At 34.6% G+C, this 22,814-nt stretch overlaps 1 protein-coding gene across 2 annotated transcripts in view; it reads right to left on the minus strand.

The window, feature by feature from the left end:
• Window positions 1-22,814, minus strand: part of TBC1D32 (TBC1 domain family member 32) — a 175,936-nt gene that overhangs the window by 4,317 nt on the left and 148,805 nt on the right. For both annotated transcript variants that reach the window (XM_043963629.1, XM_043963628.1), the window contains exons 30-33: window positions 18,246-18,361; window positions 16,876-17,030; window positions 14,925-15,065; window positions 8,512-8,700 (exon numbers count right to left, since the gene is read on the minus strand). In XM_043963629.1, coding sequence (XP_043819564.1) covers window positions 8,512-8,700; window positions 14,925-15,065; window positions 16,876-17,030; window positions 18,246-18,361 — 601 coding nt within the window. The remainder of the gene's footprint in view (window positions 1-8,511; window positions 8,701-14,924; window positions 15,066-16,875; window positions 17,031-18,245; window positions 18,362-22,814) is intronic.

Below are 22,814 nucleotides of genomic sequence, written 5' to 3' on the forward strand. Positions count from 1 at the left end.
TTAACTATTCTAGACATTTTATTCTTTGATTCATGGCTCTTATATTTTATTCCTTCTTTAGTCTAAGAAGTCTTTTTAATTCATAGAATTAAAGCTCTGAGGGTAATTATTTTGCGTTCTCTTTTCTAAAAAGTTTCTATGTCATTGCTGGGTATGTCTTCTCCCACCCTCCTTTTCTGTTGTGCTTCACTCTTAAAAATGTCAATTCCTTAATATGATAGAAAGGATAGAAATACTGCTCCACCATATGAATTTTCTTCTGTCCCTGAATGTGCAATTCATTACTACCCTTTGTGTACTCTCTCTCTGATGATGATGATGATGGTTTGCCCATTTGCCATGAAATCTCCAATCTGGTTTCAAAGCTTCCTACTTTTCTGAGTATTAGTAGCCCATAGAAGCTGATTCCCTTTCTCCTGACACATGATGAATACTTCTCTAAGCATCAAATATCTTAAGATTATACCCACTGAAAGGTCCCCATGTTCTATTATAGAATATCCCTCTCCCCCCATGGGGATGATCATCAATGACACCCTCTCTCAGTACTGAAATGATTGCCCCCTTTCTTTCCTCCTGTTTCAGTACTTCCCTTTGCCTCTTTACTTTTTTTCCTACAGGTTCTTATCTTCCTGAGAAACTATGGAATTACTTTAATCTTTGACTTGATTACACCACATATTTCCCTCTATCTTCTTTTTCTCTTCTCTCCTCATATGAGCTCTCCATTCTTCTGTCCCCCTCCCCAAATACACTCACCACATTGATTCACCTTTTGTTATGTTTTAGTCCATGTTTTAAGCCTATTCCTTCACTGTCACTTCTGTTTGACTTTTATTTTCACCTTTCATTCACTTCAGCCTTACCCTCTGCACCTGAGACCTTTCCTGCTGATTGAATGGCTCCTCACAGAACCTCCATTTAAGGAAGGTATGAAGGTCAGTCATATTGCATTCTTTTCTGGGCTAACTGTGGACTTTCTCTACCATTCATCCACTTGAGCACCCCTCTTCCCCTCTTTCAGCTTCATTTTATATGTTGACTTCCTCCATTGGAAGGTAAGCTCCTTGAGGGAATGAGCAAATATCTTTTTCTCAGCGCTTAGTATAGTGCTTGAAACACAGTAAGCTTTTAATAAATGCTCACTCACATCTTCGTTTATTTTTAGAAAGTAAAACCAGTAATAGATTGTTAATCTGTTACAGTTGTTAATCCCATAGATGTCTTTTCCTTTTAGTTTTCTGTTTTTTTTTCCCTTGGGGTAATTTATTTCATGACCTGTGCCTTCCATCATTTACCACTTTTATGGGGGTCTGAGATATTTGCAAAGCAAATAACCTCAAGTCTGGTTTTCATTTCAGGAATGCTTCAAATACCTCTTTTTATTTAACATCTATCTTTTTTCCATTAATGATAAAGCTCGGATTTGTAAAGTATAGCACCATGGGCTGCATCTTCAGTTCCTTTACTCTTGAGAACACATTCTATTCCCTCCTGTGGATTCTAGAGGGTGAAAAATAGTCTTGAGTTATTCAAATTTCTTTTATTTTACATTTAAAGGTTTTCTCCAAGTCAATTGCAAAATTTGTTATTTGTCTTTGATACTGTTAAATTTAACCAGTAACTGTCTTCGTTTGTAGCAACTGAGTTTGCAGTATGCAAATCTATTAATCTATTAATTCTTTTGATTGGCACTTCATTTTAGTGTGTGTGTGTGTGTGTGTGTGTATTCGTTCACAAGGTCTGGGAAGTTTTCATTTCTTATTATGTTCTGGGAGATACATAACCTTCAAGTTGCCTCAATGCATGCTTTTTTGCTTCTCTGCTTCCAAATTGTCCTTTACTTCTGTATATTTGCATTTCGAATCAGTGATTTTCTCTTGTTTCTTTGATGAGGTTTGCCACTGCAGATTCAAGTTTTTCTATTCTGCCAATTATTTCAGCAGTGCAGACCATAAATTCTGCTCCTAGAATTACTGATATTCTGTTAAAACATTTGGTAACATCCTACTATGATTCTGTTGTCTCTTGGGAATCCACAATGTTCTCTGTCTCATTAGGTGTTGATTCATTTTGTATTGTCTTGCAATATTTATTCATATTGGTCACCTGTCTTAGAAGTCTGCCCTTCACTTTTCAATGCAACTTGTATTTCAGATTTATATCTCTCTAATATAACAAATATAAAACTGAGTACTGAGTACTAAGGAAGTCATTCAGTCTATTAATAACACGCTCTAATTTAAATTTTTTTCATTTAACTTAGCCATAATTCTTCAATAAAGTTGTCCTAAGCAGCTAGTTAGTGCAGTGGATACAGTCAAGAAAACTTGAGTTCAAATCCAGGCTGTGAGCTCTCTATGACTTTGGACAAGTCATTTCACCTCTTTCTGCCTCAGTTTCTTCAAATGTAAAACAGTGATCATAAAGCACCTACCTCACAGTGTTATTGTGAGGCTCAAATGAAATTTATTTATTTATCTATTTATTTAGTTTAGTTTGTTTACTGATTGATTTAGCAGGGCAATGAGGGTTAAATGACTTGCCCAAGGTCACACTGCTAGTAAGTGTGAAGTGTCTGAGGCTGGATTTGAACTCAAGTCCTCCTGAATCCAGGGCCGGTACTTTATCTACTGCGCAACCTAGCTGCCCCTGAAATAATATTTATAAAGTGCTCAGCACATAATGAACACTTAATAAATTCTTATTCCCTCCCTACATAGCCATTACTGTACTGGATTCAGACAAGAGCACCAATTATTTAATTCTCATCTTCTACAATTTACTTGATTTCATTGAATTTTAATTAGAAACACTGTGCTTTTGTTTATTCTTGCTTTGCTCCCCAACAATTCATTCTCTCCTTTTCAAAAACTTTTTTCACCCTTATAAGAATAATCTTGCAGCTGAAGAATTCATTTCAAATGACTGTATGAGAGTCAGTGTTACGCTGCTTGATCTGTCTATCCTTTGTATAGTCTTCATCTATTAGGACCTGACTATTATCATTGCTAAAAATATAAATTTAGAGGCTTTACAAATTGTCATTTCTAACAAAAAAATAAGCTTTACTATATGGTAAAAATAATTTCAGTACATATTAAAGATTTTTAAAAAGAATGAATTTCTAGTTTTCCTCACTGTCTGTTACATATATAATTCAATAAGAGATGAGATAATTTGGAATAGAACTTTATTATTTTTTCTTCTTTAGGTAAAAATAAGTGAAAATGTAATAAAATATTTTCCAATAATTGAAGTTCATTTTAAATAAAATATAAAGACTATTTAGGAATATACATACATCTTACTTTGTTTAACTACATTTTTCTAGATATTACCATTTATGGAAAATATGGTTTTTCATTTTAGACAATTTTTAAGCAAAGGAAAAAATAGCTCACTAACTATAATGAATACATGCTCATAAAATCAAAGAATAGTTGCTTTTAAAAGACTGTTTTAAGATAAAATGTTCAATATACATTTTATAAAACTGCTTTATATATTATGCATTATTTTATTGATTCATAGACCATTTATATATTGTGTATATATACAGACACATAATACATATACATATAAAAACTCCAAATCTTCAAATCTATATTTTTTCTGGTGTCAGAGTGACATTTTTTTCATACTAGCATTAAAGTTTTTTCTTGAATATATTAATATATTATTTTTGTTGTTAATTAAAGCTGTTTAAATTGTCAACTTCTTCAACTTCTACCAGGTTAGTTCCTTTGAATATTTTTTTTCTTTTCATTTATATTCCTAAGTGTCACATTCAGCATCAGCAGGCCCTTATCCTTGAAATAAATAAATATATCATAATCGTCACCTTCATATCTATTCCTTTTAGGTTTCCAAAGTGCTTTTACCTATGCTATCTCATTTAATCCTCTTAAACAACTTCTGGAGGTCGGTGCTTTTACAGATAAGGAAATTGAGGATGAGAAAGGTTATTTGACCTGCCCAGTCACTTAACACAGTACGTATCAGAGATAGGATTTTACCCTTGGTGTTTCTTTTTGTTTGTTTGTTTGTTTTTTTTAGTGAGGCAACTGGGGTTAAGTGACTTGCCCAGGGTCACACAACTAGTAAGTGTTAAGTGTCTGACACTGGATTGGAACTCAGGTCCTCCTGAATTCAGGGCCAGTACTCTATCCACTGTACCTACCCAAGGTGTTTCTTAACTCCAAGTTCAGCACCTTTCCAACTGACCCAAACTATATAAGTATAAGTTCTTATATTTAAAGAGCATGTTTCAGTTTTTGAGACACTTTCATATATATTATATCATTTTATCTTCACAAAGACCTGTAATGTTCAATTTATCCCCATTTTACAAATGAGGAAAGTCAAGCTCAAAGGTTCAAGGTCCCAGGTAAAGTAAGTGGCAGAGCTGGGATTAGAACCCAAATCTTCTGACTTCTGAGTTAGGCCATTATCTGCTACATCAGATAAATCTTTACTAAATAAAAGAATAACAATATAACAAAGACCCAATACTCTAACAAGTATATAGGTTTTCCTTTTCATATAGGAACATGATTTTTAAAGTCCATAATGAAAGTAAGATAGGAATGCTCTTTTAGGGAACACATAAGGATGATCTATAACTGAGATGTGGCATAAGAACAAATATTTATTTTAAGATATTTTAAAAATCTAAACAATGAGATTTTCCTTTTGACCAAAGAGCTCCCTTTGGCAGCCAGTCTATAGTCTCTGCATCTCTCCACACATATTTCTCTCTCTCTCTCTCTTGGGCTATAATAATGCAACTTGGGCATTATTAACTTTCACTGAAGCACATCTAAGAAGGGTTTTATAAGGAGCTCTGATTTTCTACCCTAGTTACAAACAGTGGAGGTACTTACATTTAAGTGGACATTTAAGGTTTCAAATATTTTGTGAAAAAGGAAATCCTTTCTAGTCTGAGATGCTGGAGAACATCATCTATGGAATATTTGTTAAAAGAGGAGGTTGCACTTAATGAAGTCTTTAATATTAAATAATATGTCTAGCCATAAGCCCAAGAATTAGTCAATATTAGTTGTTACTGTATTCCAAAAATTTAAATAGAAAGTTGAGCTGATTATGTGACATAAAGAAGGCAATCTTGAAACAGGCTCAAAAAGACCCTGCACTACACTTATTGCAATCACAGCTATTCCAACAAACCCTTTATTTTATGAAACATCAGCAATAAGAACAAGTAGGTAAAAGATGAGGAGGGGTTGGGCTGGAGAAAGATATACAGGTTAGCAAAGAAAGAATATTTATAAAAAGTTCTCTACCAAATTTATTTTTGAATGAGATCAGCCTATCCATAGAACTTATTGTAAAGCAGTGACTACTTTTTAAAACGTTAATATTCAATCTGTTTCCCTCAGTCTGAACTCCTTTTCACCACCCTGTCAACATCTACTGGTAATAGCAGCTGGAGCTCAAGAAATTTCTTGACATTTTGCTGATTGGATGGAAATTAATCTTTTTTTTGTGTGTAATTATAAACTGCTTTTGCCATAATGTGTAGGCTTTGGTGGAAGCATTTTAATTAATCTCTTTAAGCTTTCAAAGTATGAATTTTTTTGTATGTTGGAGGATAATTTTTTTTCTTAGCCTAGCAAATTTTTCTTTCTCTTTTAAATAGCTTATAGGGAAGCACTCTACTCATTAGTACTTTGACCTTTGTTTTTTGTTTATCAGTTCCAGGTCACAAGGGCTCCTTCCTCATATTTCTTAGTCTGGTAGTTATTGTATGATCTCATCTGCTGCAGCATAAATTAAAGTGGTTTTGTGATAGCAGTGATGTTTTCATGGCATGAGAATTTAAGTATATGCCACTTAATTTACAATGTTTGGAGAAAAGTTGATAGTATATGAGTCAAGAAAGAGACCTGATATACTTAAATAGAGCTGACATTACTGACATGTTAAAACAGTAGGAAGTGATAAGGTGAATGAAGCATGTTATATGGCAGAGTACCCATGAAACCTCTAAAATCCAGCTTCCATTTTTAAATAGGATAAAATGGGAACATAATGCACAATATAAACAATTTCACTTTAGAAGAAATCTGCTGTTTTTTGTATATCTTCAACATCTTGAAGTGTACTATAGCAGTAGCCCTTAATCAAATAAATATAGAAAATAATGACTTACATTATAAGGGTTACAAAGTGCTGTTCTTTGTAATGTACATGCTAGTTGATGATAATGATAAAAACTTTCATTTTTATGGAGTTTTGGGGCTCATAAAACACATTATAAAGAACTTCTATGGCAATAAGAATTATATGATAATAATAACCAAATATACATATGTGAGTTTAATAAAAGGATGACCACAGAAGCTTATTTTGCAATATTTCAGTAACCTATAATTTTATCTATATAGGCTTTCCCTCTCCCCAACTAATGTAAATTCTGAAATGTAATTAGAAACGAAAAAGTAGAGATTCTTAATGTAAAAAAACAACTGCATGGTGAATCACTCACCAAAATTTCTTGGGGTTGGGGGGTGCAAATTAAAATTTACATGACAAAGTACCTTCCTTCCTGGAGATCAAAGAATAAATGGAGAATACACACACACACACACACACACACACACACACACACACACACATAGAGTCCATAAATAAGCACTTATTACATACTTATTATGTGGAAACAAGATCTGGGTATACAAAGAAAGGCAAAAACATGGACCTTGCCTTCACTGTCAAATGGAGAATGCAATGTGCAAGAAAATAAACAAACATAGATCAATACAATGTAAACAGAATGTAATGTGAGAGTTAAAGCATTAGCTGTAGGGGTGGAGTAGGATTGGGGAAGGACTATGGTAGAAGGTGGAATTTAATCTGAGTCTTGAAGGAAGTCAAAGGGGTAGAGATAAGGAAGTCATACAAAAAAGGCACAGAGGCTGGAGATGGCTTTTGTGTTCAAGAAATAGCAAGTGGGTCAGTAGTTCATAGAGGACATGGAGGGGAATAAGGTCTAAGAAGACTGAAAAGGTAGGTTTTGAAGGATTTTAAATGCTAAGGAGAAGATCTTATGTATAAGTCTGAAGATAACAGCACAAATGCAATTTATTGAGTGGGGGGGTAACTTGGGAAGACATAGGCTTTAGGAAAATCATTTTGGCATCTGACTGGAAGACAGATTGCAGTCATATAAGACTTGAGGTTGTGGCTACATGAGTACAGTGAAATATATAAAGCCAGATAGACATACATATACATGCACATGAAATATGTTGTAAAGGTTGATATGACTCACAGCATGAGTGTGAATGAGGGGTTGAGGAAGACACTAAGGTTGCTAGCCTAGATGACTGGGAGAATGGTGGTATTCTTGGCAATAATAGGAAAGGTGGGATGACAGGAGAGTTTCAGGGAAAAGAAAATGAGTTCTGTTTTGGACATGTTGAATTTGAGGCACCTAGGTAATATTCAATTTGAGTTGTCCAGAAGATTGGAGATGTATATCTGAAGTACAGGAGAGAGACTAGGATGAGGTATATAGGACTGAGAATAATCTTAACAGAAATTGTAATTGAATCCATGGAGCTAATGAAATCAACAAGTGAAACAGTATAGAAGGAGAAGAAGACCAATGACACACATGGGAGATACCCACAGTTACATGTATATAATAAGCGTATATATGAGCATACAAAACAATGTGGGATTAAATGTCGGGATGACTGGTGCAAATAATTAAGTGTAATGATCACTCAGAGAAAAGAGCACAGTATAAGCTGGAACAATCAGGGTAGGAAGTAGAATTTGCATAGTCTTAGAATATAGAGGGTGGGTAGCATTTCTGGCTGGAGAGACTGCAAAATAATGACATGCAGGCAATAAATACATATTATGTGCCAACAAGATCTGGGTAACAGGCATACAGAGAGTATGGGTAGCAGTAAGGATATCACCAAGTTAGAGACACAGAGTTGGAAATGACCATAGAGTTCATATAGGTCAACTGTCACCGCTTGGTGGAATCTCTGCACTATCTCTGCCAGGGAGTAAACCATACAGGGATAACAGAATTCCAGGGCTGTGGAAGTTAGTAGCTAATAAGAAAACCCATACTATTTTTAATGTCTCTAATTGTTAGAAAGTTCTGTCAAAATATGTCACTATAACTTCCATCATTTAGTTCTAATTGTGTCTTCTGGATCTATGCAGAATAAGATTAACTCCTTTTCTAAAATTTAGCTCTTTAAATATCTTAAGAACTGGAATGTTTTCTTTCTTTAAATATTTTCTTATTATTTAGGCTAAATATACTAAATTACTTCAACTATTTCTCAGACAGCAGAGTTTTAACTCCCCTCAGCAGCTGGGAGTTAGCTTCTGGATAGAATTTAAGTGGTAAATATATGCATGCATATATAAATATACAAAGATGACTTGGCATAAAAACACTCCAATTAAAAATAAAATATTTAATTACTGCATTGTCCATAAAATTAAAAGCAGACTTACCTTAAGAAAAATTTGTAAATCTTGAGACTGGGTATGCTTTAGAATGTCTTGCTGTAAATGTTTTAATATAGATATACATATGTATATCTGGTAATCAGGACCAAGCAAGACACAAGTGGCAATGTAATGACAGATTTCAATCCAATCTAAGTAATTCCAGAAACACTGAGTTATCCACTGTTGACAAATCTAAAAACAAATAAAAAACATTCAATTTTCTAGATATCTTCCAAAAGTTTGACTTTTTAAGAAATAAGTTTTATTGATATCTTTGTTTTTATATCATATTTGCAACTGTTTCCCTCTTCCTAACTTTGCCCCCAAAGCCCTCCTGAATGATAAAAGACTAAAAAGGAATAAGAAGGGGAAAAAAAAACCCACCAGCAAACATAGCCAAAATACCAAAAATTATATTCAGCATTCCACAGCCATGGTCCTGTACCTTTGAAAAGAAGTGGGAGGAAATGGTTTTTTTTTCAAAAAGATTTGTTTTTTTTTTTTTTTTTAAGTGAGGCAATTGGGGTTAAGTGACTTGCCCAGGGTCACACAGCTAGTAAGTGTTAAGTGTCTGAGGCTGGATTTGAACTCAGGTACTCCTGACTCCAGGGCCAGTGCTCTATACACTGTGCCACCTAGCTGCCCCTTCAAAAAGATTTTTAGAACCAAACTTTCCTTTTTGCAAGGATCATTATAACTTCAAAGCATTTGGCCCATCAGTTTCTGTGCCTTAATTTCTTACTACTTCAATTCATTCTCTACACTGATAAAAAAGTGGTTTTACTTAAGCACAGATCTGACTATGCCACATCCTTACTCAATAAACTCCAGTGGCTATCTATGGCTTCTAAAATAGACTGTCCTTCCTATATTTTGCTACTGGATCAAGATCTTCTCATATAAGACATCCTATCTCTGTTCTTTTTGCTTTTGTATTGCTTGTCCCCTATACCTAAAATGCACTCTTTCCTTATCTTTGCCTCACAGGATGTTTTACTTCCTTTAAAATACAGCTCAAATAGCTTCTTCTACATGAAGCCTATCCTGATTCCCTCAAGTCCTAGTGCCCTCTCCTTCAAAATCCTTTACATTGTAATTATTCTCTTCATATTTATTCTGAATATGTATAAATATGCACATATACACATAATATACACATATGTACACAGAAGATATAACTATATATATGTACAGCACCTACCAGAGTACCTGTTCATATGAGAGATTTTTAAAAGTCTTTGTGTTTGATTATTGTTCTTTCCATTTATATTGTTGCAGTCATTGTGAATACTGTCTTCCTGCTTCTGTTTATTTTACTTTACATGAGTTTATGTCTTTTCACGTGTCTTTGCATTCATCCTTTTTTAAATCAGCCTATAGTATGGTTATATTCCACAAAAATCATGTACTACAATGTCTTTAGCCATTTCCCATTTGATAAGCATCTTTTATGTATAAAACACATTCCCATTTTGAGCTTATCTTAGTATTTGGTATGTTAGTCTATGCCTAGTTTCTGCCTACTTTTCAGTTTTCCAAGTACTTTTTTCCCCCCAAAATAGTGAATGCTTGTCATTAAAACTAGGATCTTTAGGTTTATCAAACACCAGGTTAATGTGTGTGTTTGCTCATGTATATTATAAACCTAATCTTTTCCATTGATCAGCCACTGTTTTCTTATCAAGTACCAAATTGTTGTAATGATTATAGCTTTGTAGTATTGAAATCTGGTTTTGAAATCTGGTATTGCTTGACTGCCTTCCTTCTTATTTTTTTTTTAAACCACTGATCCCTTTGATAGTATTGACCTTTTGTTCTTCCAGATGAATTTATTTCTTTTTCTAGTTCAATTAAAATTTTTTGGTAGTTTGAATAATATGGCATTGAATAAGAAAATTTAGATATTATTATCATTTTTATCATACTGGCTCTGCCTATTACTAACAATTAAAGTTTCTCACATTATTTAGATCTGTTTTTATTTGTGCGAAATGTTCTGTATTTATGTTCTTATAGTTCCTCTGTCTTGACAGGTAGACTGAAGTATTTTATGCCATCTGTGGTTATTTTAAATGGAATTTCTCTTTCTATCTTTTCCTCCTGGGTTTTGTTGGTAACATAGAAATCCTGTTTATTTGTGTGGGTTTATTTTATAGCTTGCAACTTTACTGAAGTGTTTCATTGTTTCAACTAATTTTTTAATTGACTTCCTTGGGTTTTCTAAGTAAACTGTCATATTACCTGTGAAAAGTGATACTTTTTCATCTGTTTCTTCTTTCAACTTCCCTTTCTTGTCTTATTTTTATAATTAACATTTCTATTACAACATTGTTTAGAAATGGTGATAAAAGACTTCTTGCTTTGTTCCTGATCTTAGTGGGAAGGCTTCCAGTTTATCCCCATTACAAATAATGCTTGCTTTCAGTTTTTGACAGATATTATTTATCATTTTAAGAAAAGTTCCATTTATTCTTACCTAGTGATAAGCAGGAATGAGTGTTGTTTTGTCAAAGGCTTTTTGATATCTCTATTGAAATAATCATATGATTTTTAATGTTTTTGTTACTTGCGTGGTTAATTGTGCTTAGTTTTCCTAATATTGGCCCAGCCCTGAATTCCTGGTATAAATCCAACCTAGTCATAGTGTATGATTTTTGTGATATATTGTTATAATTTATTTTTTAGTATATTTAAAATATTTACATAAATATTCATTTGGAAAATTTGTCTTTAGTTTTCTTTCTCTGTTCTGGCTCACCCTGCTTTATGTATCAGACCATATTTGTGTTATAGAAAGAATTTGGTAGGACTCCTTCCTTACCTATTCTTTCAAAAAGTTTATATGACACTGATATTAATTATTTCTTTAAATTTTTGGTAGAATTCACTTTTAAATCCATCTGGTTCTTTTTTTCCCCATTATGGCTTGTTCATTTAAAAAAAATAGATGGGGGCAGCTAGGTGGCGCAGTGGATAGAGCACTGGCCCTGGATTCAGGAGTACTTGAGTTCAAATCCAGCCTCAGACACTTGACATTTACTAGCTGTGTGACCCTGGGCAAGTCACTTAACCCCAACTGCCTCACCAAAAAAAAAAAAAATAGATGGAGTACTCTAATTCCTGTTCTGTTAATATGGACAATTTATATTTTTGTAAATATTCACCCATTTCATTTAAATTATATGATTTGTTGGAAAATAGATTTTAATAATTGCTTTTATTTTATCTTCATTAACTGTGAATTTATCTTTTTCATTTTTATTACTGGTAATTAGGTTTTATCCTTTCTTTTTTAAAAAATCAAATTGGCTAATGGATTATCTGTTTTATTGGGGTTTTTTTGAGAGCAGTTCCTTTTTGTTGTTGTACATTAGGATAGTTTTCTAAACTTCCAATTTTATTAATCTTGCCTTAATTTTCAGTATTTCTATTTTGGTCTTTTGTTCAGAGGATTTTAATTTGTTATTTTCTTTGGGCTTTTTTTTTTTGGTTGCATGCCCAATTTATTTATTTGCTCTTTTATACTAACTCTTTAGATTATTTGATTTCCAATTAATTTTAAAAATTTAATCTATGCTTCAAAGGCTATTTACTAAATGTGTTTTTATTTCACTGTGAGAGAAAAAAGATGCTTGTTTATTTTATGGTTAGGTATATTTAGATCTGAGGAGTATAAATTGATGTTCTTCCACTAGTATAGTTTTACGGTTTATTTGCTCCTGTAATTCACTTTATATTTTCCTTCAAGAATTTAAGTGTTATATTGTTTAGTGTATATATAATATATTCAATATTCATATTAATTTACTATCTATACTTTTTAGAAAAAAATAGTTTCCCTGATTACCTCTTTTAATAAGGTCTACATTTGGTTTTTCTTTGTCTAAGATCATGATTGTTACCCCTGACTTTTTAATTTCTACTCTAGCTCCTTATTTTAACCATGAATTTCTGCAACTGAAATTAAGGTAAACAGAGTTACAAAGTCCTGAGCATGTTCAATTTGTTGGTAAAGTTAGCAATTACTAATAAAAGGGCCATAGGACCACAAGATGGGACTTATTAGTTTACATACTGTGTTTGTATAAAGACCAAAGAGGAGGAAGCATCACAGATGGTAAACAATATGACTGGTTACAAAGTCTGAAATATCCTAAATGATGAAAAATAATATGATTTCATGGAAGTCTGGAATGTGGGGCTAGCTACAACCCCTCCTTCCATCCTGCTTAGAATTGTATAGTAATAAAACATTTCCATTAATTATATAAGGACAGTTAATGGTATAGAGAGACAACAGATTTCCTTTTATGAAAAGTTATTTGTAGGACCACAGAACTTTTAAAATTAACTCAGAAAAGGAAGCTGACCTTCTGAACTTAATTAAAAGAAAAAGAAACACAACAGGAAATTTTATAACATGTAATTATTTCCTTCTATTGTTTTCTCATCTCAGTCTTGAGGTCTATAAGTTTTTGGTGTTTCCAAAATGGTGTGATCTTGGGAGAGGTCTATCAACTGCCTTTCTGGTTTGTGCTCTTTAAATTCCTGATCCAGTTTAAATTAGCTTGTGTGTGGATGAGTTTCCATAAACTGCTCATGGACTCAGTCACAGTTAGCCTATTGTAAGTCCTGTATGTTCAGAATGTTGGAACTCCTGGCTTTCCCTTGGTTTTGGTCTTTTTCCCTATTTTATTCCGCTGTAGGATTATAAATGGGAATAAAGGTTACAACTGGCTCCCCATTCTGTTCTTGGGCTCAGAGCTTCACTGATATGTTTCTGGAACTTATTCTTGCTCCTTTTACGTATAGAGTCCTTCCTCCCTTCAAACTACAATCACTTCTTTTTGCCCTAGAATTATAACCAGGAACTGTGTAATTGGTGATAGAGATGCCAAATGGCACCCCTTCCTAAGCCCAGTGCTAGCACAAGGATCCTTTGGTTTCTTTCTGCCCAGGTATTCAATTCCTTTAACATACCTGGGTGCTGGGCTGCTTCTCACTGTTACTGTTGCCCCCACTGCCTGCTGCAGCTTCTCCTGCTTCCATCTGTTGCCCCATTGCTGCTGCTGCCAGGTCAGCTAACAAAGCAATGTTTATAGACCTCTCTTATCTATCTCCCTTAGTCTCCTTGGACTAGAAACTGACTTTTTCTAGGTTTTCTCAATCAGAATTTAGTTTAGTGCTCTTTATCAGTCATTGTAGAGGAAGATGTGAAGGAGCTAAGGCAAAATTGCCATCTTTCACTCTTTCATCTTGACTCTGTCCCAGGGCCAGATTTTAAAGGGATCTGAACTTTAAACACACAAATTTGCATCTTATTCTAAATGCAAAAGAGGGTGCTCCTAAAACTGTTTGAGTAGAAGAGTAACATAGTCAGACCTGTATTTCAGAAATATCAGGCAGCAGCTATGTGGACGATATATTGTAGAAGGGACAAATTTGAAGAGGAAGACCAATCAGGTGAATATTGCATAAGAGTCCAGAGTGTGTGACACTGCAACAGTGGAAGGAGTACTTGAGCAAAAATCAGTAAACCTAGCTTTTTAGCCCAGATTCAATTATTTTACTAAGTCAATCAATCAATCTGCATTTAAATGTCAACTGCATGCTAGGCACTAAAGACACAAAAAGAAAACAAAATAGTCACAGTGGCCTTAAGGAGGTCAGCGGCTTATGTTTCCTCTTTAGAAAAATGGGAAAACTATTTGCCTTGTCGTGAGGCCTAAATGAAATGGGAAATATGAAATTACTTTGAGAAACTCTATACTACTACCATATAAATGTTATTATTAGTTAACATATAACTTTATGTTGATTCATAAATGTTGGTCTTATTTTGATGTATCATGACACAGAGGCGACTCTTGGTTCCCAAAGGCTATGTCAAAGTGTAGTAGGTCATACCAAGTAGTAAAGGGCTATAAAAGTGGGTGCTTGGTTTTTAAAAATAGGTGTGTATTTACATTTGGAAAGATACCACCAGAAAATCAGTCAGGTGGTGACAAATTACTTTTGGCCATGGCAATACATAAAAAGAGTTTTCACTAAAGGATGCAGAAATTGTCATCTACACTGGTATAAGGAGGGCCCTCTCCATTAAAATCATGTCTCTTTTAAAGTACTGAAGGACTATTACAATTATCTACATATTTCATATGAACACTAAATTGGGAGGACTTTTACCAGTCAACTAGTCCAAAATTCCACAATGAGAAAAAGAAAGAATTACTTTGATTTTCAATAAAGAGGAAACAATAAATGATCAATCTGATTGGTTTATTCAAGATGAAATATATAATATTATAGATAAAAATAATTCTATATATTCCCTACATTTTATAAGAGTGAGAAATTTTTTTTTAAAGTATCCTTGATTTATGAGTTAAACAAAGTAAGCCTCTTGAAGTGTTTACCTGTGATGAGGCGAATCCAGACATGTGGAAAGCTGAAAAGACAAGTGGAACCTCAGTCTTCAGCAACATTTCAATATGATGAGCGCCACAAAAATATATAGGATGTATGCCCGACTCTGAGATATCAGTAGGTAGGTATTTCTGAGTGAAAAAGAGAAACTGAGAATTTTGGCTGAATGAAGTATGCACTTGTTTTATGTCCTTTCATGTTACTCCTTAAACTACAGCTGTGCAATTAATGTGGTGGTACAGAAACAAAATATATTCATACATATTATAATTATGAAACTCAGTATAAGTTAAAATTAAGAGCACTAGACTGCATAAAAAAATAAACAAAAGTTGGGGAGATAAATACTCTTCAAATACAAAAGAAACAAACAGATTGGCCAACTGGCTTCCTGGAATAGCATAATTTTATACTGAATTAAAAATAATTTTTAATACAAGAAGTCCAGTAAAATGAATGAGATCAGCCTTGCTAATTGTATTTTCCGAAAAACATGCCCTTGATGCTAACTGAATTTTAAAAGATGAGATACTAATACTTCTAAAATTTTCTTTGATCTCATCAGCCATCAGTTCTCATAACATAAAGGTGATCTATCCTTTATATTGTTTGCACTGCCTAGCATAGGAAATATTAGCTGAACTCTGAAATAATTTATACTTTGAAAGTTAAAATATTTTAGCACAAGCTAAATATGATTCTATTGATCGATAATTTTTTGGATTAATTCAAATTGTGGAGAGATAGATACAAACTGTCTGACAACACAGAAACAGAAATTTCTTATCTGCCATGCTATTTTTTTGGAACTCAATATTAATAGTGTACATTTATAGAGCAATAGGTGATAATGATAAAAGTTCATAAAAATGCTGACTACAAATTCTTCTAATATCTTCTGAAATAAGAAAGATTAAGTAAAATACAATACAGTTTTCATATTAATTGTGTTTTGCAGAATTCTAATTATTTAAAAAGCAGAAAAATATTGAATTACTTCTATTAACTAGAAGATTTGATTAATCAGAGCCTGCAACCATTCCCTAATCATGCTATATAACAGGTATTTTTTTTTTGTTTGTTTTGTGTTTTTTGTGCAGGGCAATGAGGATTAAGTGACTTGCCCAGGGTAGTGTCTGGGGCCAGATTTGAACTCAGGTCCTCCTGAATCCAGGGCTAGAGTCCTATCTACTGTGATACCTAGCTGCCCCATATAGGTATTTTTTAAAGGAAGAGACAACTAAAAATGTTTAGGTAAAATTAAGAAAATATTGGTATAGATGACTAGGAAAAATTTACAGATATTAACATGTATTAGAAAGTATATGGTTATATAAAGAAATGAGTAAATTCAAGGTTAAATATAATGGACGTTAATATAGCATCTTCCATGTAGGGTGGTTGTAAGGATCAGAAAAATCTTATTTTACTCCAGTGAGGGTTAATTAGATAAATTTATCTTTTTCTTCCCTTAAACATATTTCAAGTGAGTTCATTTAGTTCATGAACCTGGAATGTGTAACATTTTATTTTATTTTTTTGTTTTTGTTTTTTGGGGGTTTTTGTGGTGAGGCAGTTTGGGTTAAGTGACTTGCCTAGGGTCACAACTCTGCAAAACTCCTGAATCCAGGGCTGGTGCTCTATCCACTACGCCACCTAGCTGCCCCTAGTGTAACCATTAAGAATAATTTTTTTTTACAAGTAGGGTGAGGTGGGGCAGCTAGATGGCAAAGTGGATAAAGCATTGGCCCTGGATTCAGGAGGACCCGAGTTCAAATCCAGCCTCAGACATTTGACACTTACTAGCTGTGTGACCCTGGGCATGTCACTTAACCCAAACTGCCTCACCACAAAAACCCCCAAAAAACAAAAACAAAACAAAACAATTTTCACACACACACACACACACACACACACACACACACACACACACAAACTTACAGAAATATGCAGTCTTGGCAACCAGAGAAATGCAGAAGTTAGAAGCTTGGAGAACTTCTGCAGAAAATTTAGTGTTTTCTCTTTGTCACCCAACATTATAAGGAACAAAGATGACACAAACCAATCATGTCCAGGGTAACGTCCCTGTAGGCAGCCTTTAGGATACTGTTAAGAAATAACCATAATTATCTTTTTTTCTAATATAATGTGGAAATGTACAAAAAGGAGTAACCCATAACACTTATGCACATGCAAGTGTTCATTTTCAAGTTCTCCTTCAGGAATGACAGATACAAGACACCTTATTCCCATGTGCAAACTCATTTACAAGTACAAAAATAGAAATAAACAATATCATATTAAAAACTAGAGCTAACATCTTACAATTATTTCAGTATATTATATTTTCTTCTATACTCAATTAGAGTGCTACTAGTAAGCCAAAAACAAGTTGCACATTTTGTGAGAATGCACTCATTCAATTCAGTAATATTTAAATGTTTAAAAAAATTCATTCAGTAAAATTTCAGTGCAATTATTTTACCTGCAAATGAACAAAAAAATTTTCTATTCAAGTAATAAAATAAAATACACATATTTGAAGAAATTCAGTAACATGTGGCTAAATTTTTTTGAAAAAGTACTTGGCAAAATCATCTGATTTTAGTGAGTCAGTCAACAAACATTTAATAAGTGTTTACTAGTAGGCATTGTACTACATGCTAGAGATAAAAAGAAATGTAAAAACAGTTCATGACCTCAAAAAGTTTACATTCAAATATGGGAGACAGCATACAAATTATTATATATGTGTGTATGTGTGTGTACTTATGTATATATATACATGTATGTATATATGTGTGTGTGTGTGTGTGTGTGTGTGTGTGTGTGTGTGTGTGTGTAAAAGATATATGCATATTACATGGGAAGGTAATTTCAGAAGGGAAGGAATTAACATCTATGAGTACTGGGATAGGCCTCCAGCAGAAAGGTGGATTTGAGTTGAGTCTTAAAGAAAAGCCAGGGAAGATATGAGTTGGAGAAGGTGAGTAAACAAAGGCTGAGAGAGGGGAAGTTGTCTGTGAAAAGGCATGGAAACAGGAGTTTCTAAAATAAAAATATTTCCTTGAACTAGACTATAAACCAATTCTAATGAATGAATCACTGATTTTTTGCATTATGAAAAAATTTTTAAAAAGATATATTTTCTAAATTAAATGTCAGTGCTTTGGGTGTATTACACATAAATTGACAACTACAGGTAAAAGTAATATTTTAAAAATATTTATTAATATACTTTGAAAAAAGTATCTAGGAAACTTAAATCCCAGTAATCTCCCCTTTGATTAGATTTTATTCAGAAAGGATACGAAGTGAAGATTTTATTGTTGTTTGCTGCTGCTTCAGAAATCTCTCAGAGTGCTTCAACACCAAAGTAAGATCATTTTCTGCACCATCTTTCAGAAGATTAAGGAATTTTCCATATCTACATAAAATCCACCAAACATTTAAAATGAGATATGCACTAGAAAATAATTGTGTAAAGTCTATTTAGGTGAATTTATAAATATAGAAGTTAATTTTTAAAAATTTCCTCATTCTAAATTCTTAACTCTAGCACAGGTTTGAACCAATGTTCCCAAGTACAATACAACAAAGAGTTTATGGAGAATTTGTAAATAAACAAAGAGTTTATTTACAGAGAGGGATTTGAACTTTATATGCAAAAGAGAGCCACAGATATATGAGTAGAAGTCACATGACTAGATTAAAGCAGGAGAAAGATTATCCTAATAGGTACTTAGAATGGTTTAGAAAGGAGTAAGAATAGAGATAAAAAGATCTGTAAAGAGGGCACTGCAAAATTCCACATTGATGACGAGAATGGTGGTTCTAGCCATGGTGAAGAGGTTTTGAATACTAGATATACTGTGGAGGAAGATTTGGTAGCTGACTGGATATGAGAATTGAAGGACAGTGAAAAGTCAGTTATAATTTCAATGGTCAAAGATCACAAGATAAGACATTTAGGGCTGGAAGTGGTCTCAGAGGTCACCTATTCTGACCCTATCACTTTATCTTTATTTATTTATTTAAATTTTTTAGTGAGGCAATTGGGGTTAAGTGACTTGCCCAAGGTCACACAGCTAGTAAGTATTAAGTGTCTGAGGCTGGATTTGAACTCAGGTACTCCTGACTCCAGGGCCAGTGCTCAATCCACTGCGCCACCTAGCCGCCCAACCCTGTCACTTTAAAAATTAAGACACTTGGGTCCAAAGAGCTTAATGACTCTTCTAAAGTCAAAGAGGTAGCATTGATCAGATCTGAACAAATTTATTATTACTAGATCTAGTACTCTTTGAACTGCAATAAGGGAAAAGGATAGAGGACAATGGCACCACAAGGAGTGGATTTAGAGGGAAATATGAGCTTTGTTTTGGACATGATGATTCTGAGGTGTTAGAAGAATATCCAGGTATGAGATCTAATAAATATAATCAGAGAAAGAAGTATAGAACATAGAGAAAGGCCAGGACACTCATGGCTGAGCAAGGGAAGGACTGCATTTTTCCTTTCTTGATATGAATAAAACCGTTTTAGAATAAAACTCCATTTCAATGTAAATGAATAGTCACCTCTAATAGCTAAGATCCACCCATATTTACAAAAGACCTTAGGCAAACAGTCTTGCCCAGTCTTGTATCCTTGAGGTCAATACCTTATTAGAAGATTAGGAAGTCTCTGTCACCAGCATTGGAACACAACAAAATGCCCCCAAAGCCAGTGGCTCCCAAGTGTGGAACTTTGCATGAATACATGTTTTTTATAAACTGTAAGTACATTGAGAAGCATGATTGTCCTATAGAGCCCCTTTCTCTTTTGCAAACTTTTCCTTGCCTTTGCTTGCACCAATGGACAAAATACAAAATTTTCAATGACTGTACTTTAAATTGAAGCCAATGGGTATTCTTTCCATGACAGGACTGAATATAAAGATTTTTCAGTAATTTATAAGAAAGTTAGTTGAAGCTGTGGCAATAAAGACATTGCTTCACTTGACACTGTTTGGTCAATTACATGAATTTCTAATAGTATTGTAAAAATATTCAGGTCATTCAAACATTCATTCAACTTCATTGAAACACACACAACTTCGGTGAAAAAAGAACACAACATGAGGAAAATAAAATTCAGGTTCATTATGGATTAGCATCAGTTATTTATTCAAGTTATTAAATGTTTATTGAGTTCCTATTTTATTCAATACATATTGCTAGCTGGGGGAGATGTAAAAGGGAAAACTTCATGGAGGAAAGAACATTTGAACTGGGCCTCAAAAGGCCTAGATAGGCAATCATGGGAAGAGGGAGAAAAAGGGAATTTCAGTCTGATGGAACATTGTGAACCAAGGCACAGAGATGGAAAAATAGGGAAGATTTCAGTGAAGGGCATTAGTCCACTTTGCAGCATTTAATCCATGAACGGGACAGTGGTACATACAACAGCAAAATAGATTGTAGATAATTTTGGAAGCAGATTTCTGGGAGCAGAGCCCACATGGTGGAGTAAAGAAAGCACTCAGCTTAGTTCTACAAAAATTTCCATCAAAACAACTTTAAAATAACACCTCAAGTAGAATTCTGGAATAGCAGAGCCAACAAATGACATTTTTCCAGACCAAGACAACTGAGGGGGTTTAAAAGAGAGATCTGTGACACAATGGGTGGTGGCCCATGTGGATGAAATACCAGCGGTGAAACTAAGTGGTAGGAACAAAAGCATCAGCATCTTTGGGAGCTCATAAGTGACAGATGGTAAGGGAACCTAGCAAATGGTCAGAAAGAGATTACAAGGGATCCCTGTGCTAGCTGCAGATGTAGGAGCAGAGGTTTTTTGGCAACTCTGTTGCCTATACCTATGTCTAGGTCATAATTCAAGGGTAGAGAGGAGCACTTTCAGCAAAGAGCAAGCAGAAGACTTAAGAAGCAGTATCACTTTTGTTCATAAGGGATCAAGGTCACTGAGGAACAGTAGCACTTCCAGTCCCAAGGAAAAATGGGCCCTGAGAAGCAGTATAGGACCTTCCTAGGAAAGGACCAGGGCATGAGCAAAAGAGGAATGACCACACCTCTGTCTAGATAAGGCCACCTTAGAAGCACCAGAAAACTTCTTACCTGCTTGAACTAACTCTGAAAACAGCTGGTTGGAAAAAGCCTGATGTTTGAGACAGCTCCCTTCCTCAAACCCATGCTAGAATGGAGCCCAAAAATAATATAAAGTTCAAAATCAAGAATTGGGATAGAAAAATGAGCAAGCAAGCAACAAAAAGAACAAAAACCTGATCATAAAAAGCTACTATGGCGACAGGAAAGTTTGAGACACAAACTCAGAAGAAAACAATTAGATGAAATTGACTATAAGCAAAACCTCAAAGAAAAATGTGAATTTGATATAAGCCCAACACAAATTCATAGAAGATCTTAAAAATGATTTTCAAAATCAAATTAAGATGGGGCAGCTAGGTGGCAAAGTGGATAAAGCACCTGCCCTGTATTCAGAAGGACCTGAGTTCAAATCAGCCTCAGACACTTGACACTTACTAGCTGTATGACCCTGGGCGAGTCACTTAACTCTCATTGTCCTGCCCCCCTCCCCCCCAAAAATAAGAAAAAGCAATTAACATCTTGGTAAAAGAGGCACACAAAAATAATGAAGAAAATAACACTTTAAAAACAGAATTGGCCAGAGAAAGAGGTATAAATAAGAACTGGCTAAATGGCAAAATTGGTGAAAAAAGTGGCTGATAAAAATAACTTCTTAAAAACTAGAATTGGAGGGGCAGCTAGGTGGCGCAGTGGATAGAGCACTGGCCCTGAAGTCAGGAGTACCTGAGTTCAAATCCGGCCTGAGACACTTAACACTTACTAGCTGTGTCACCCTGGGCAAGTCACTTAACCCCAATTGCCTCACTAAAAAAACAAAAAACAAAAAACAAAACCTAGAATTGGGCAAGTAGAAGGTAATGTCTCCATGAGACTTCAAAAAATCAGACAAAGTCAAAAGAATGAAAACAGAAAAGAAAATATGAAATATCTCTTTGGAAATACAAATAACCTGGAAATTAGTTTGAGGAGAGATAATTTTAAGAATTACTGGAGGGGACAGCCATAAGACAACTCCTGGAGCAGCACAACCCACAAAAAGATGGGCTGAAATTATTTTCCAGTCAAAGAGGCTTAGAAGTTGGGCAAGAGGGGGCTGGGAGTGAAGTCCAACCCCACAGTTGCATCAACACAGATTCAGCCCCAGGTAGGCTGTGCTAGAGAAATTTACCCCATAGTCTCCGAATAAGTTGCAGTGCTAACATCTTCTGGAACTAAGCTCAAGGTCTGGTGAGAGGGGGGTGGGGGGTGGGGGAAGCCTACAAGGGTGTTTGTGGGAGCTGAGGGGGAATTCAGTTGTCCTACCCCATTGGGGAACCAGGAAGCAATCTTCAGTGGCAGAGGCCCAGGTTAGGGAGGGACACAGGCTAGTCCAAGCTAACAACCACAGCAAACAAAATTTTGTTGCCTGGTTAATTAGCAAGTTGTCCTGGGGTTATTTACAGACAAGAGCATAGGCCTGGTGAATGAATAACCTGACCCTCCTTAATTTATACCACTTGGGACCCCCTGAAGCTTGGGACAGTATAGCCTGGAAGCAGGGCCCCACTTTAAGGAGTTAAAAGTCAAGTAAATGACAAGAAAGTTGAGCAGGCAGAGAAAGTTGCAAACCATAGAAAGTTTCTTCAGTAACAAGGAAGATCGAGGTGTACCCTCAGAAGAGGATAGCAATGTCAAGGCCCCTACATCCAAGCTTCCAAGAAAAATATGAATTGGTCTCAGGCCATATAGGGGCTCAAAAAGGACTTTGAAGATAAAGTAAGAGAGGTAGAGGAA

Source organism: Dromiciops gliroides, chromosome 4 (assembly GCF_019393635.1).
Source record: "Dromiciops gliroides isolate mDroGli1 chromosome 4, mDroGli1.pri, whole genome shotgun sequence".
In the NCBI taxonomy this organism is placed as follows: Eukaryota; Metazoa; Chordata; class Mammalia; order Microbiotheria; family Microbiotheriidae; genus Dromiciops; species Dromiciops gliroides.